Source organism: Bactrocera tryoni, chromosome 4 (genome assembly GCF_016617805.1).
Source record: "Bactrocera tryoni isolate S06 chromosome 4, CSIRO_BtryS06_freeze2, whole genome shotgun sequence".
NCBI classification, from domain to species: domain Eukaryota; kingdom Metazoa; phylum Arthropoda; class Insecta; order Diptera; family Tephritidae; genus Bactrocera; species Bactrocera tryoni.
This window is the reverse complement of record NC_052502.1, coordinates 64,754,174-64,769,437: the sequence shown is the minus strand read 5'-3', so window position 1 is coordinate 64,769,437 and position 15,264 is coordinate 64,754,174. Positions and strand designations below refer to the sequence as shown.

The following is a 15,264-nucleotide window of genomic DNA, read 5'->3' as shown; positions in this document are numbered from 1 at the left end:
TGCACACTCGAGGCGCCTCCTCAAACATGAAAGAATATCTAATGTATAATAATAAAAAAATTTTAGAAGACTCTTCAAATATATAAGAATAAATCCTAAAAGTTTCATTTCAATCAAACATTTCTCTCCTTTCCAAAAAAATCCTTGAAAATACAGATTTTTTGAAGCCTCTAAAGCAGGCCTTAATTTTTTTGCCGTATAGTCGTCATTTGCGGGGAGTGTGAATATTTTTCAGTTTTCAGTTAAAGAAATTGGCGGCTGAAGCACATCGGAAAATCTAAAAAGTTTACGGAGATGCTGCCACAAGTGCAAAGATGTGCCGTGATTAATTTTCGTCGCTTCAAAGACGGCGATTTCGGTCTTGAAGTTGCTCGATGCGAAACCGTATCAGACGTAAGAAGAGCTTGTCTCAGCATTGCGCGCCACTCGCCAAGCCATTTTAAAGGCCTTACATGCGCTGAGAATGATGCTGCGACAATAAACTTGAGTTCCTTAGAACCGCAATACCAGGAGAGGCACGAAAAAGTGATATTGCTGCATGACAAGACTGGACCTCACGTTGCCAAACCCATTAAAACATATCTCAAAACACTCCAATGGAAAGTCCTAACCCACACAGATATTGCACCGCCCGATTATTATTTCTTCCGTTCGATGGCAAAGGGTCTGGCTAAGAAGCAGTTCCACTCTCAAGACGGCATCGAAAAATAGCTTGATTCTTGGATAACATCACAAAATGAACAGTTTGCAGTAATCGTTTTCGGGCTTTGCGAGAAAGATCGGAAAAAGTTAAGACTAGCAATGGGCAATACTTCATTTGTAACCATTTCCTTCCAATAAAGTTGCATTTTCATTAAAAAAAAGGCGAAAACTTAGTTTCCTAGTTTCTTAATCAAATCTTTGTCAAGAATTTTTTTTTTTGTAGAGATATCAGCTATGACGATGCCGAAACTATGAGAACGTTTGTGATTCAGGGAATTTGTGAAACCCTAGTAAACGCAATTGAGGGCATAAACGTTTTAATTTTGAGTCCAGATATAAAAACAGGTTTCAAAAGTGTTGGAACGAATTTGTGGTTACTGAAACCGAATGCTTTAGGAAGGATTCCACTTGTACGAAGATATTGATTCCCTTAGTCTATTCCTCAAACGCCTCCTGAATTCAACACATCGGTTTTTTTTTAAATTAGAATGCGAATATTTTTTACCACTTTTCCTTAACACGTTAAATTTTAGTATCGACCTAGGGTGCTTGCAAAATGGATGCTTTAAGTCGAACGAACTTATTTTCCCATTTACGCAACACTTGTATTTAGCCTCGGCTCGGCTTTGAGCGTCCGCTCTACGGGCATCCTTACTCCGGTGTAGCTGATTTATCTGCGTAGACCATTAACTTCAGGTATCCAAACGAAAATTAATCTAACACATGACCTATCTTATATTGTAAATCGACAAATGCCTTTCATGTTATCGTGAGATCACCATTCGCCGGAACTATTTAGCATTTAGACGATTGATATTGACGTGTGAAACCAAAAAGTCGTGAATTATTTACTCGTAGTACGCCCCTTCAAGCTAATGTTGGGTCCACTTTTAATTTTAGGTATGTATAGACCAATATTACACACCGCAGTAACTCCCTTCTGAATGCAAGATAAGCTGAAGACTATTTTAAGGCCTATTCGCACTTTAATATGGTAATTCTCAACACCTCATTTTCATGCATTACCCTGAATAGCCTTTTAAAAAAAAAAAAAAAAACAATTTCTAAGATTTTGTATTTTGAAAAATAATTTTATTCTTAATGTTTTTGACATCAATATCGAATATTAGTGCCGTCCACATACCTGCCAGATACGTACAACCTACTAAGTTGTGGATACAAATGGCAACGCTTCAACCGACTCGGCAATGAATGTTCACTGACATATCTTGGGACGTATCGCCATAAAATAGTTAGTGGAAAAGCGCCTGTAAAAGCAAATATATCGAAAATAAATATATAAAAATTTAAATTTTCGGGGTTAAAATTTAAATTTTCGGTGCTTTTTCATCTTACCTGTTAAATAAATTGAAGTGACCAAGAGTTTTAAACGGCCAAAAGTAGCATTGACCTCTAGTGGCATGTTTTAATTTTATGGCGTTTGAGAAAAATTTTGCGCCAATTTTATGCCCCCAGCTGTTTCCCAAAATATCAACGTCATAATTATACCGCTCATCTCTTATACTAAAATCATCGTAGATGAAATATTCGCCTGACTGGAAACTTTTAGCAACTAACAACGTTTGCCTTTTGAGATTGGTCATCTTAAGCAAACGATCTAATCCGACAAAGTAGTCATGGCTCGCACTACCAAACCCGTTTTTATACTCCAAACAACTGTTAGACATTGTGCCTACGCCACTGTTTTCATTACGTAGTATCACAGTCCAGGGGCAACAGTCTATTTGATCCTCTTGTGAACATCTAGTTAAGCAATATGCGCTGAAAGCGTCAAAACCTGGCAAGTGTAGTTCGTGAACACCGTCTTTATACTGTGAACCAAGCATCATTTTCACTTCGACACAATCACGTAATGTTTGTGGCGTGCTAACTATTGTCGGCTTTTCCGAAGACGTTACTATTGCCAGACTCTGTGTGGTATTTGCAACAGAAGCTAACGCTTTGTTCAAATTCTCTGTATTTAAGGTATGTCCCGCGGGGCAACTAAAACGTATACTAAATTAATAGTGAATTGCTTTTTATAAAACAAGTTCTGCTTACCAATCGTCCCTATGGGACAAGAACTCCTCTTGCAGTAGAGAATTTTCGTCAGACAGCGCTTTGAAGTTTCTGCATTGAAAGATATATTATGTGAATATGTATGTATGTATATAAAGTGAGAAATCGAAAACTTTGAATAGTGATCGAAACAATCACATTTTTCCAAAAAACTGTTAAAAACTACTAAAAGTACGATAAATCAATAACTAAATGCGACAGAGACTTTAAATTTTGCACCATTTAAAATAAGATGTTGGGCGCGGCACCGTGCACACTTAAGGGGTTACATGGGTTTACTCGGGTAAAAAGCAGCCTTCTTTCAATATTTTTTTTTCTCATATAAAATATGAAATATTTTATTTTTCTTCCCGTCCTTCGTCCAAGTCTTGAAGAATTGTATGCAAAGACCTGAGTAAAATTTCATGAAGATCGATTAAGTTCTCGGGAAATCTTGTCAACCGAGTTCAAAATCTGAATCTGCGAAACTAACTTCACGCTCTTGTGACATTTCTCTTGAGTAAGGTTTGCCATTTCATCATGGAAAGATGTATGATTCAATTATGAGTCGAAATTGTTAAAATTTATAACCGAAATTCGGAGTCGGCGGCCTAACTTTAAGAGCGCTACGTTCAATTTATGGTCGTCATAATCGTCCTGTCACAATTGAGCTTCTAGTGGAAAAATTTGAATCCAGGCGCAGTCAATTTGCCGCCTCGGTCATGCGATTTGACGCCGTTAGGCTATTTCCTGTGGGGCTACGTCAAGGTCATGGTCTATGAAAACAAGCCAGCGACGATTGATGAACTTCGTACAAATATCGATTTGTAATTGAAAACCGTCTGGAAATCTGGACTTCTGCAAGCGTGTCCGTGGTGGCCATGCAAAAAAATCGAGTTCCATACATAATGGCATCGAATGTATTTGCACAGGAATAAATAATTTCATTGGTATCTCAAACCGAGCGCTTTTGTAGCGCTCTTCTTGAAAAACCAGTTATAACTCGGATCAACTTGAAAATTTAGGACAATATTCTAGAGGTGTTGTAAATTTAATAAGACAATAAAAAAATCGATTTTTGAAACCCGTAAACACATATAACTCCTCAATGAAAAACCAAACCAAATGACCAAATTTGGTATGTACCGTCCGTAAGGGGTCAGTAGCGTAATCTGGCCTGTTTTTTGACATTTTTTTTCATAGAAATTTATATTCTACAATATAACTTTTTTCACATACTAATCGTGGAGTGTATAAGCAAATTTTCGGAATTTGGGGGTTTCTACATTAATTCTAAGGGTATAAGGGAACAGAAAATGCAAAAAAAAAAATTGTTTGAAAAAAGATCGCTTAATTACAATACAAAATATGAGCGCGACCCAGTTTATTTTCAGCAGCTGCTTAAGTCGGTCCACCTCAGTAATGCGTTGCGATTTTTATAATGGATAAAAATATCGAAAAAAGAATTGGTCTAGAATTTTGAAATCGTACTAAATTTCATGAGCGGAATCGTTGCGAATGTTGGCAAAGGCTTATGGTGATTCAGTTTTATAAAAAATAGAAGCCTACGAGTGGTACGAAGCTTTCAAAGACGGTTGAAAGCGTTGAAGGCATGCCTCGTTTTGGACAACCTTCAACCACTTAAAATATATTAAAAAAAAGTGAAGAACATGGTGCTTCAAAATCATCAGTCAAATGTTAGCGAGATGGCAAAGGAGCTGGACATCTCTCGCGAGTCCGAACGAATAATTTTGGTGGATATTTTGAATATAAAACGTGTTGTTGCTTGACTCGTTCCGATGAAGATCAATTTTTTTTCCAAAAAGAAAACGATTGTGACCAAACTTTAAGCCAAATCTCAATGAATACCATCGATGAACCACCGTATCCATGAGGCTTGGCTCTGTACGATATTTTCTTGTTCCTCAAACTGAAATTCCCGCTCCGTGAAACCCTTAATGAACTTCTCTCGAAAACTCGCAACGTCGACTCATCGGTTCTTGTCATCGCCCAAGCCTCTGCACCATATAGCAGGACGGGAATTATGAGCGACTTATAGAGTTTGGTTTTTGTTCATCGAGAGAGGACTTTGCTTCTCAATTGCCTATACAGTCCGAAGTAGCACCTGTTGGCAAGAGTTATCCTGCGTTGGATTTCCAGGCTGGCATTGTTGGTGGTGTTTATGCTGGTTCCCAAATAACTTCAAAGTTATGACTGTCAACAGTGACGTGAGAGCCAAGTCGCGAGTGCGACGACTGTTTGTTTGATGACAGGAGATATTTCGTCTTGCCCTCGTTCACTGACAGACCCATTTGCTTTGCTTCCTTGTCCAGTCTGGAGAAAGCAGAACTAACGGCGCGGGTGTTAAGGCCGATGATATCAATATCGGTTAAGTTCATATCCCATATTTCTTCATTTTCCATATTCACGATTTCGTCGCATAATGAATCTTTTGCAACATGTTCTCATATAAAGTTTTGGCAATACTGAAAGTATTCTTCTACCTTTATACCTTGCAAGTTGTAAGAGTGTAAAATTTTTGGTTGCATCCGAAGCTAGCTCTTCTTACTTATTAAATATTAAAGTTAATTTACTACTTACTCCTCTTGTATCTTCATAGAAGACGCTAAATTAGTTTCGATTGATGAGAGCCGCTGTTCAAACTTCGCGTTGAAAACCTGTAATCTGATTAGATTGAAAAAATATTATTACATACTTATATGTTTTACATAGTAATTCTATCAAAATTCATTGTTAAAATTTAGCTGAAAGTGAATGAATATGTTCAAAACTTGACTAAAAAGAAGAAAAAACGATAACTTCGCTTGCACCGAAGCTAAAATACTCTTGGGATAATGTTCTATGCGTAATTTTGGAAGATATCTGCTCAAATAAAAACGTTTTCCAAACAGGGACTTGATTTTGATCGTTCAGTGTGTACGACAGCTAACTATAATATTGTACCGGATTCATTCTTGAGTTCGATTACTGGATTGTTAAAAATAAAAGTCCCAATTTAATGACTATACGCTTATCTTATTTCTAATGCCAACAACTTAACGCTTTACTACTCATTATCCCAATTAAAAAAATCGTATTTGCATATATCTCCTTTGCTCTTATCACGACAGCATTCTAACTAGAACTGTCTGTGCTGTACAACCCGCAACCTTGTATATGTACTAGATCGTTAAGAAAACTTGGCCACTCGAACATTTTGGCAACTACGAATTTCGTTGTCTAGTTAATACCTAAAATTTATCGTGTATTCTATTTTATTATTTTTATTTATCGGTGTTCGTCACACTGCCCTCCGCTTAAGTCTGATCGTCCCCATTAGATATTTGCGCTAGCAAACACATAGCATTTATGCCTTTAATTTTGTGTGCTAGGATGCTGTTGTCCATCCTTCTCTTATTGAATTTAATTCCATGCATTTTCCAGACACCCACTGTGCAGCACATCTCCGGCATCAAAGCAGTTTCCACATGCCTTTCTCGATCACAACGTGATACCATTGGAACATCATATCTCGTCACCCACTTGTTGTTGAATACTTATTTACGTTACTGGCTCAGCCTCTCGTTTAGGAATTGGGTATACTTGTGGCAATTCCTTAAATACCAAAATTTTTGAGTTTTCCCATTTATTGATGGGAGATGGATCATCTATGTATAATACATCCACTCCAATTTGCTCAAATGGCGCACCCAAATTGTATTGCTTCATTGCCATGACTTTTGGATCTAGACCCCTTGGTTTCAACGCACTCCGCATATTTGACAATCTTCTCTCTCTAACCAATTGACGACAACCCGCCGAATAAAACCATCGTTTTAATTTCTCTAAGGTTTTGACGACGTCTATTCTATTTTGTTTTCGTATCGGTTTTCGTCACAATATGTATGTCTGAATTGTAAATGTAAATTTGTAAAAACAAAAAAACAATTGGTCATCGGTTTTCGATAGCCACGTGCATGAACCATCTCGTCGGCGTCAGCCACACGCGATATAAGCAAGCTGCGGGTTCTAGGACAGCAAGGATAAATGATAAATGAACTGTTACTGTTGCACTCAGCAACATGGAACATTAGAAAGTCAATTTTTCAATTCTCAATTCCTAGGCATTACTACAAAAGTACACTGATTACACTTGCCATTCTGGTCACCCCTACTTAGTTCGAGATTTTTTGGCGTATGGCTGTCTTAGCCGATCGTCTGATGTGAATTTATTTATTATGGAAAATAAATCTTTTATTTCATACTTACTTTTGATCCAAATTCTCAGCAGTATTCAAATTTAGCTCCAACGTCAAAAGTTGTTTTTCGAATTTTGCCAGCATATTTTGAAGTCTAAGTGAAACACAGATTATATTGCATTACAATGTAAACATAAATCCGTTTTCATTTCACTTACCTTAGTAATTTATCATCGAAATCGTTTAACTTCGTTTCGTGCTTATTCACTAAACTAATAACATTTTGAATTTCATTTCCAACATCTAAATAAATAGCTAATGGCTCTTCTCCGTTATTTTCACTGTCAACTATTACCGGCAACAATATGAAGAGCAAGCAGCCTAGAACCGTATACTTGCGTGGATTCTGCATTTCGCAGCGATTCCCAAAACCCGACTGCATACTTCAAGCAGAATTTTGAATACATATAACGATTTATTGCATCTGTTATCAGTATTTCAATATATTTCGTGTTATCTTTATATAAGAAACGTCTTTGTAAGCTATTGTTCTAAGTTAAAGCATATTTTTAGAGTTCATCTTTCGGTTCGCTGTGATATTCGCGCAAGAAGACACAGTCCTTAGCGTTATCTCATTGTCAAAGCACGGGAAAACACCTTATCGTTTCAAGTATATTAATAAATTATACCTTCACAAGCTACATAAATACCATACATATGTACTGATTAGCTCAGGTCCCGCCTTGCTCGATTTAATTTGCAAGAGTTGGGGGGAGTGAACAGACATTTGTGAGGATTCATTTGGACTGGTTAGTGTGCACTTTCTTGGCTGTAAGAGCGCGGTAAGTCTTGGCTATGAAGAAAATAGTGCTGTCAACTTTGCTATCTGCGCTCCAATGGACATCGGTGGAGTATAAACCTCAAACGAACTTAGTGGCTTATGCAGACGACATTACGATCTTAAGCGATTGTGAGGTTTAATCCGGAGAAAATGGATCATCTTCGATAAAAGGTCACAAGTCTAGGTAATGACGGTTTGCCAGGCACCGACTGCATGATGCCACAGCTCATTTGGGAAAGAAGGTTCGAAGTAAAGATAAAAATTATGGTTGGCGTAATTGTAACAGCTTGACAAGGAAGGGAAAAGTGGCACAACGAAACTAACTTTGCAAAACTGTGATATAATATAGAGCCGATGTTGTCTTTAGTCGATGACCGGAAATGAATTCACGGCACTGAATTTCGCGTAAGGAAGCTAAACCTGAAGCTGTAAAACAGAAATCGTTTCAAAAACCCGAAGAACTTTCTCCACAAATGTCAATGAAAAGAACAGCTTGAACGTAGTAACCACTTCGAGATTTTACTTACGTGTTACTTTATTCAATTTAGCTTACGAAACCGGAAAGTTAATAGTGGATGTTATAAAAGAAAGCATTTGCAACTACCGAAAGTAGATTTTACCGTTACACCCGGGAACCGAATAGAATGTTTGATAAAGTGTCCTGTTTGGCTTTCAAAACGTGAATATGGTGCGGTTATTTTATGATTATTATACTAACATCTGACCCTTACTATGTTCCGCTTCCGTTGTACAAAATTTATTTTGAAAACCGGAAATATGATACCGTTATTTTCGGGTTATTTTTATGTTTCCCGCTTATAACTTCCTATTTAGCTTCCAAACCGGAAATATGGGTACCGTTATTTGATATATTAAACTAACATCCGGTCCTTATTATATTCCATTATATTCCGCTTCCGTTGTACAATTGTGTCCCATGCAAACTACTTCCATTTTAGTCTTTTCAGTATATCTTTCGAAACGGGAAATTTTATGCAATTTCCTGTCGTTGACCCATTTGAGCCTCCGGTCCTGAAGGATGCGCTGCTGTCCGATAATGAAATATCGGATTTAATATGTCCGACTTCGAAAACCAAACCGGAGATATAACGTGAGTAAATTTTACATTCGTTTCCGGTGACAAAAGAAATGTTTTATGAAGGAAATAATATTTGATGGCGAATTACTACTCGTATATACAGAGTGCATCCAATTTTCGTTTCCTGGTTGACTTTCCAACCGGATATGTATTACCGTTGTTTCCAGTTATTTTCCTGTTCCAGCCCTTGATATGTACCGCTTTCGTTCTTCCATTTTCGAAACTTTGCGTATGCAAATTTATTGTGGTCGCCGCCGCTGCAGTTTCACTCGATTCGGTGCCAAAATATCGGGTTTCTCCCAGGCGAGCAAGCAGCTCGCGAATACAAAAATTCTTATAACTTCTCAACTATTGGTCGTACAGAAAATCTAATAATCTAGAAATTTGCTGAAAGACATTGGGCATAATTATATAAAAAAAATTTAAATTTGGAATTACCGAGAAATTAAGAAACCTAAAAAAGTGTCCCAAATCGCCGGTTTTTTTAAGAAATTATCGTAAAAATGATTAAATCTCTTAAGTAAGAGTATTGAATTGTGGTATGGAAACATTCCCAAGTGTTTCTCCTCTTGTTCCGAATCTCATATACTGTTATCGCTGCAGAGCACTCAATCTCTTACAAAAGTAGGATTTCACTTTTGCTGGCTCTGAGGTCACAAAGGCATCAATGACAATGAGATGTTGGAACTGGGAAAGAGCATGGCAAGGAAGGTTAAAATTCGATGGAAGAATTTATTAGAATGCCTGCAGAATAAGACTGACACATTGCGATAACTGCAGGAAATATCAAAAACAAGGCACCAGGGAAACAAATGAAAATATCGCCTTTTCACTGACTTCATATGGATTTTAGACCCATAGTCTCTTAGGCAATGTTGTTTAGAAAACTCCGAAAAACATTTATCGCATACATTATTTTCTGTTTTCTTGGATCCCTGTAAATCGACCCGCTCTAGTATATACATTTTTCAATTATTTTGCTAGGGAAATAGTTTTTATAACCGTTCTTTCGTTCACTCTAAGAAACATTATGAACCAGTGGGGAGGGACCACCTCGTCGTCGCAGGATGCCCGAACATGGGATTACACTTAACGTAATGTCTTAACGACAGACCGCACATTAAGATGTCTGCTATGTTATACCTGATAGAGTGAGAATTAGGATAATATTTTAAGATTTTAATGGAAACAGCAAAAACCCGTTTTTTCAACAGCTTTTCTTTCTTAATTTGGTGAACCCCTCTGTTGCTAGATACTGAAAGTTCTGTGGCGGCAAACCTAGAATCATAAAATTGATATACAACGTCATCTATAAAGCAGTTAATTGGACCTTGAAACCTTCGTCATCATAAATCTAATGTCATCATGTGGGCCTTTAATGAGAAGACCCCGCTGGTGAACCCCTACCCAATTAATTGCACTGATTTCATCAAGAACTTAGCGTCAGAACAATTAACACAATGTTACTGCGTAACTTAAAGGTCCATATTATTATTATTAACTCACTCACATTTAAAATAATATACATACATATGTACATATCTTTAGAGCACCAATATTTTTTAGTCTGATTCTCCCGTTTTATAATATTCAGTGTAGTGCCAAGCCCTTTTCATTATCTACATTAAAATTGGCGTCGATGGTGATGGTAACCAGGTCTTCTTTGTTGCGAGCTGAATATTTGACATGATAAAAGTCTGACAAAAATCCCATCTTTCATATTAAAATTAATACAATTCTTACCTTTCTTGTGTACCCATGGAAGACGCCACGTTAGTGTTAATTGATGAGAGTCGCTGTTCAAACGTTGTATTGAAAACCTGTAATCTGATATAAAACAAACGGTTTCAGAAATTTGTATATATGAATTGTAACGGTAAATTGTTAAAAAAATAGAAGTTGCTGCCGATGAATATAACTCTACATTGTATATACTATGTGAAAGGACGTTTTAGCAATCTCCTAATCTATATTTTTCATTAATAACTCTCTGCAGTCGTAATAATATTAGGTAGTCGAAAAAGTATTTTCGTACTTTGTCAATAAATGTCGTTGCAGACGTATATCTCAAGTGCTAGTAAACATTGTGTCATACCATATAGTGTTGGAAAGGTGAGATTTTAAGCTTCATTTAACTACAAAAAAATTTTGGTTCGGAGAAGTTGAAAAAAAGTTACAGCTGGTCAAAAATGAGTGAAAATAATGACGTAATTCGCTAAATTTTGAAAATTTTTGCATAAAAAAGGGAAGGATGCCAATGAAATTAGTGAAGTTTACGGAGACGATGCTGTATCAGTTCGTCTAGCACAACAATGATTCGCTCGCTTCCGTTCTGGAATTTCGAAAATTCGATTTACACTGATAAATAATGTCTCTAGCGGAAAAATGGTAAAAAGTGCTCGACCAAAATGGTATGCATATATGTTTAATTATTTATTAGCGTAAATATAAAAAGAAATAAATTGAAATTGGATTATTAATACGAAAAGACTTTTTCGGCTACCCAATATTAAGCCCTTCCCGAGAAAATAATTTAAGCGGCAAAAATAGTAGTTTTTGCACAAAGTAAACCTGAAGATGGGCGGGCATGTGCTCATCGATTCAAAAAGTTCAAAGGTTTATTTAGGCAACCTCGTAGGCATCTTCAAGAAACCCTCAACCGACAGTCGCGATGTATTTCCTATACAACGCCTTGATAGTTCCGTAGTCTCTTCTTCTTCTACCTCTTGAGGGCTCCTCCAATAGTTATTGTATAGTGTTCCCAGTTTATTGGCATGTCTGCTCATAAGATAATGACCTTTTAGCAATCCTACTACAGTTCTTATGGCATTCCTTTTAAATTTTGATTGTCGGCATGTGTGGCCCATATTCCATTCACGCCAGTCATCGAGACTTAGCCATGTCTATAACATATTTGTCGATTAAATATCCACAAGTGGCCAAAGGCATACAAATTCCCTCTTTTTAAGGTGGTACTCTGGTCTGGACGCATGAATTTTAGGCATTAAAAGGGAAAAAAATTTTTACTATCCATTTTTAATATGTTTCTTATTGACATTTTAATAATATAAAAAAAAAAATTGCAAGAAAAAAAAACAAAATTCGTCGAGATACGGGCCGGTGGAGTGGGAGCTTCAAAAAAAACAGTGCGTCCCGGTTGACGTGATTTCAACCCTTGTAGATATCTAAAACACAAACAACAAGAAGATTCTTCATTAGTAAGGATGCCGTTATCGGGTTAAACATAAAAAAAACAAAATGGCGTCGGCTTGAAAAAAAATTTTTTTTGGCCCGATTTTTTCGACCTTTTCGAATTTTTAAAAAAAAACTTCAAATCAAAATTTTTGGAAATCCAATTCAGACACGATAGAGCATTGTATAAAGAAGATATATACCAAATTTCAAAGGAATCGGTTAAGTAGAACTTGAGATATCATGTCAACCACGTCAAAAAAGTAGTTTCGAGAAAAACGATATTAAAGTTTAGGAGACAATTCCAGTGAACACGGACGCCACGTCACAAAATCGGCTGTATCTCCGAAAAGCTCATATTTTTGAAAGTTTAAACTTTCAAAATATGCAAAAAACATTTATTTTTTCAAAATCCTAGACCAGAATACCCCCTTAAGAGTCTAAGCGAAAAGCCAAAATCATAGTCTGCACTTACTTTTTTTCCAGCGCAGCCATACAATTTTGCTCCAACTTCAAAAATTCTTTTTCGAAATTCTCCAGCATATTTTGAATTCTAAATACAACACAGTTTATATTATTACGTTAACAAAAATCCGAGTACTTTTGCCGTTGATCGTTTTCATTTCACTTGCCTTAGTAACTTATCGTCGAAATCGTTTAACTTCGTTTCGTGTTTATTGACCAAACTAATAACATTTTGAATTTCATTTCCAACATCTAAATAAATTGCTAATGGCTCTTCTCCGTTATTTTCGCCGTCAACTATTGCCGGCAACAATAGGAAGAGCAAGCAGCCTAGAACCGTATACTTGCGTGGATTCTGCATTTCTCAACGTTTTCCAAAAGGCGACTGTTTACTGCAAGCAGAACTTCGGACATATGTAACGGTTTATTGCATCTGTTATCAGGATTCGAAAATATTTCGCATTATCTTATTATAAGAAGCACATTTGTAAGCTGTTGTCACACCGTCCTTGCAGAGTTCATCTTTCAGTTCGTGTAATATTCACCAACGAGTCTTTTACATTATCTTCTTATCTTATCAAAGCTTGAGTAAAGACCTTATCGCTTAGTGGCTCAAAATTAAACCCGTTACAAGTTATGATTGAGTCTACACATACACATGCTCATACATATTTGATTCGTCTACCTAGGTAAGCTTGTGGAAGAATATATTCTTTACTAAAACTCAGGCATTAAAATAGCGATAAATCTCTTTCATAATAATAATGTACGATCACACTGATGTACAAGGTTCCATGATATTTAGAATATATTTCCAATGAGAGACTCTCGAGTTGAGTTTTTGTTAGGAGTTAATGGCAGTTGCGAAACTGAATGGATCACATTACTCAGTAATACACGGGAAAGTGCTCCGTATATATATATGTATGTTATTGAATCAACTTGAGATTCTTCGCCCCTCCTTTTGACTGCAACTTGTCAATGTATAGATGCTTTATAGCCGAGTTAACAACAGCGCGCCAGTCGTTTCTTCTTTTCGCTACGTGGCGCCAATTGGATATTCCAAGCGAAGCCAGGTCCTTCTCCACTTGGTCCTTCCAACGGAGTGGGAGTCTTCCTCTTCCTCTGCTTCCCCCGGCGGGTACTGCGTCGAATACTTTCAGAGCTGGAGTGTTTTTCATCCATCCGGACAACATGACATAGCCAGCGTAGCCGCTGTCTTTTAATTCGCTGAACTATGTCAATGTCGTCGTATATCTTGTACAGCTCATCGTTCCATCGAATGCGATATTCGCCGTGGCCAATACGGAAAGGACTATAAATCTTTCGCAGAATTTTTCTCTCGAAAACTCGTAACGTCGACTCATCGGTTGTTGTCATCGTCCAAGCCTCTGCACCATATAGCAGGACGGGAATTATGAGCGACTTATAGAGTTTAGCTTTTGTTCGTCGAGAGAGGACTTTACTTTTCAATTGCCTACTCAGTCCGAAGTAGCATCTGTTGGCAAGAGCAATCCTGCGTTGGATTACCAGGCTGACATTGTTGGTGGTGTTAATGCTGGTTCCTAAATAGACGAAATTATCTACAACTTCAAAGTTATGACTGTTAGCAGTGACGTGAGAGCCAAGTCGCGAGTGCGACGACTGTTTGTTTGATGACAGGAGATATTTCGTTTTGCCCTCGTTCACTGCCAGACCCATTTTCTGTGCTTCCTTGTCCAGCCTGGAGAAAGCAGAACTAACGGCTGCAGCAGCTTGAACTATTGTCTCCAGAAGCAGGTTGAAGAAGTCGCACGATAGGGAGTCGCCTTGTCTGAAACCTCGTTTGGTATCGAACGGCTCGGAGAAGTCCTTCCCGATCCTGACGGAGCTTTTGATGTTATTCAACGTCAGTTTACACAGCCGTATTAGTTTAGCAGGGATACCAAATTCAGACATCGCGGCATAAAGGCAGCTCCTTTACGTGCTGTCGAAAGCTAGATAGTTAGCATATTTATATAAGTGTTCCAATCACAATTACCAGCCAGACAGTCAGAGTACACTCAACATTTGGAGAAAAATTGCGAAAGCAGTGAGGCGACGGATGAAGAAGAACCCGCACCAATAATCTACCGCAACAACATTATCGTCCAGCCACTTGACCTAGACGAGGTATTAAATGTTCTGAGAATAGTAAAGACCTAAGCGCTGATCTGTAAGGCGCATATTCCAACTGCCAAGCATGATTTTGTGGGATGAATACACGCCCAATGATTGGTATATGAGTGTACTCGGAAGGAAAATCCTGCAGTCTGCGTTAATTATCGCGGGGTCAGCATTCTTAAGACTGCACATAAGCTTTTTTCGACCTTATTATGTGGAACACTTAAGCCAATTGTAAATAAACTAATTGAACCTAATCAGTGTGACCTTAAACCTATCAAATCTACCATAGACCAGATTTTCACTATACCTCAAACCCTTGACAAACAGATTGACACCACTTCCGACAGCATTGATAGGAGCTGTCTCTTTGACGCCATGTCTAAATTTGATATTCCGTTGAAGTTCATGCGGTTATGCGGAATGACGTTCGTTGAACATAATCATCAGCTCCGTCAAAATCATGAAGGACCTATCTGAGCCGTTCGATAGCAGACTAGGTTTTCGACAGTGTGATTATCTCTCATGCGTCTTCTTCGATATATTGCTGGAAAAAGTGATACGCG

General features: G+C 37.5%; 1 protein-coding gene across 1 annotated transcript; it reads right to left on the bottom strand.

The window, feature by feature from the left end:
• Positions 1 to 1,918: 1,918 nt before the first annotated feature.
• On the bottom strand, positions 1,919 to 12,917 carry LOC120773622 (angiopoietin-1-like). Its single transcript, XM_040102626.1, has 6 exons — positions 12,724 to 12,917; positions 7,030 to 7,113; positions 5,362 to 5,445; positions 2,764 to 2,832; positions 2,059 to 2,706; positions 1,919 to 1,970 (listed from the first exon to the last, which is right to left on the bottom strand). Exons 1-6 carry the CDS (start codon positions 12,915 to 12,917, stop codon positions 1,919 to 1,921), a joined length of 1,131 nt encoding a protein of 376 aa, XP_039958560.1.
• Positions 12,918 to 15,264: the final 2,347 nt, after the last annotated feature.

Coding starts and splice junctions, on each gene's coding strand:
- LOC120773622 (XM_040102626.1), bottom strand. CDS start 12,917: ATGCAGAATCCACGCAAGTATACGGTTCTAGGCTGCTTGCTCTTCCTA. Junction 7,114..12,723: donor TTCGACGATAAGTTACTAAG/GCAAGTGAAATG, acceptor TGTTTCACTTAG/ACTTCAAAATATGCTGGCAA. Junction 5,446..7,029: donor GCTGAGAATTTGGATCAAAA/GTAAGTATGAAA, acceptor CAATCTAATCAG/ATTACAGGTTTTCAACGCGA.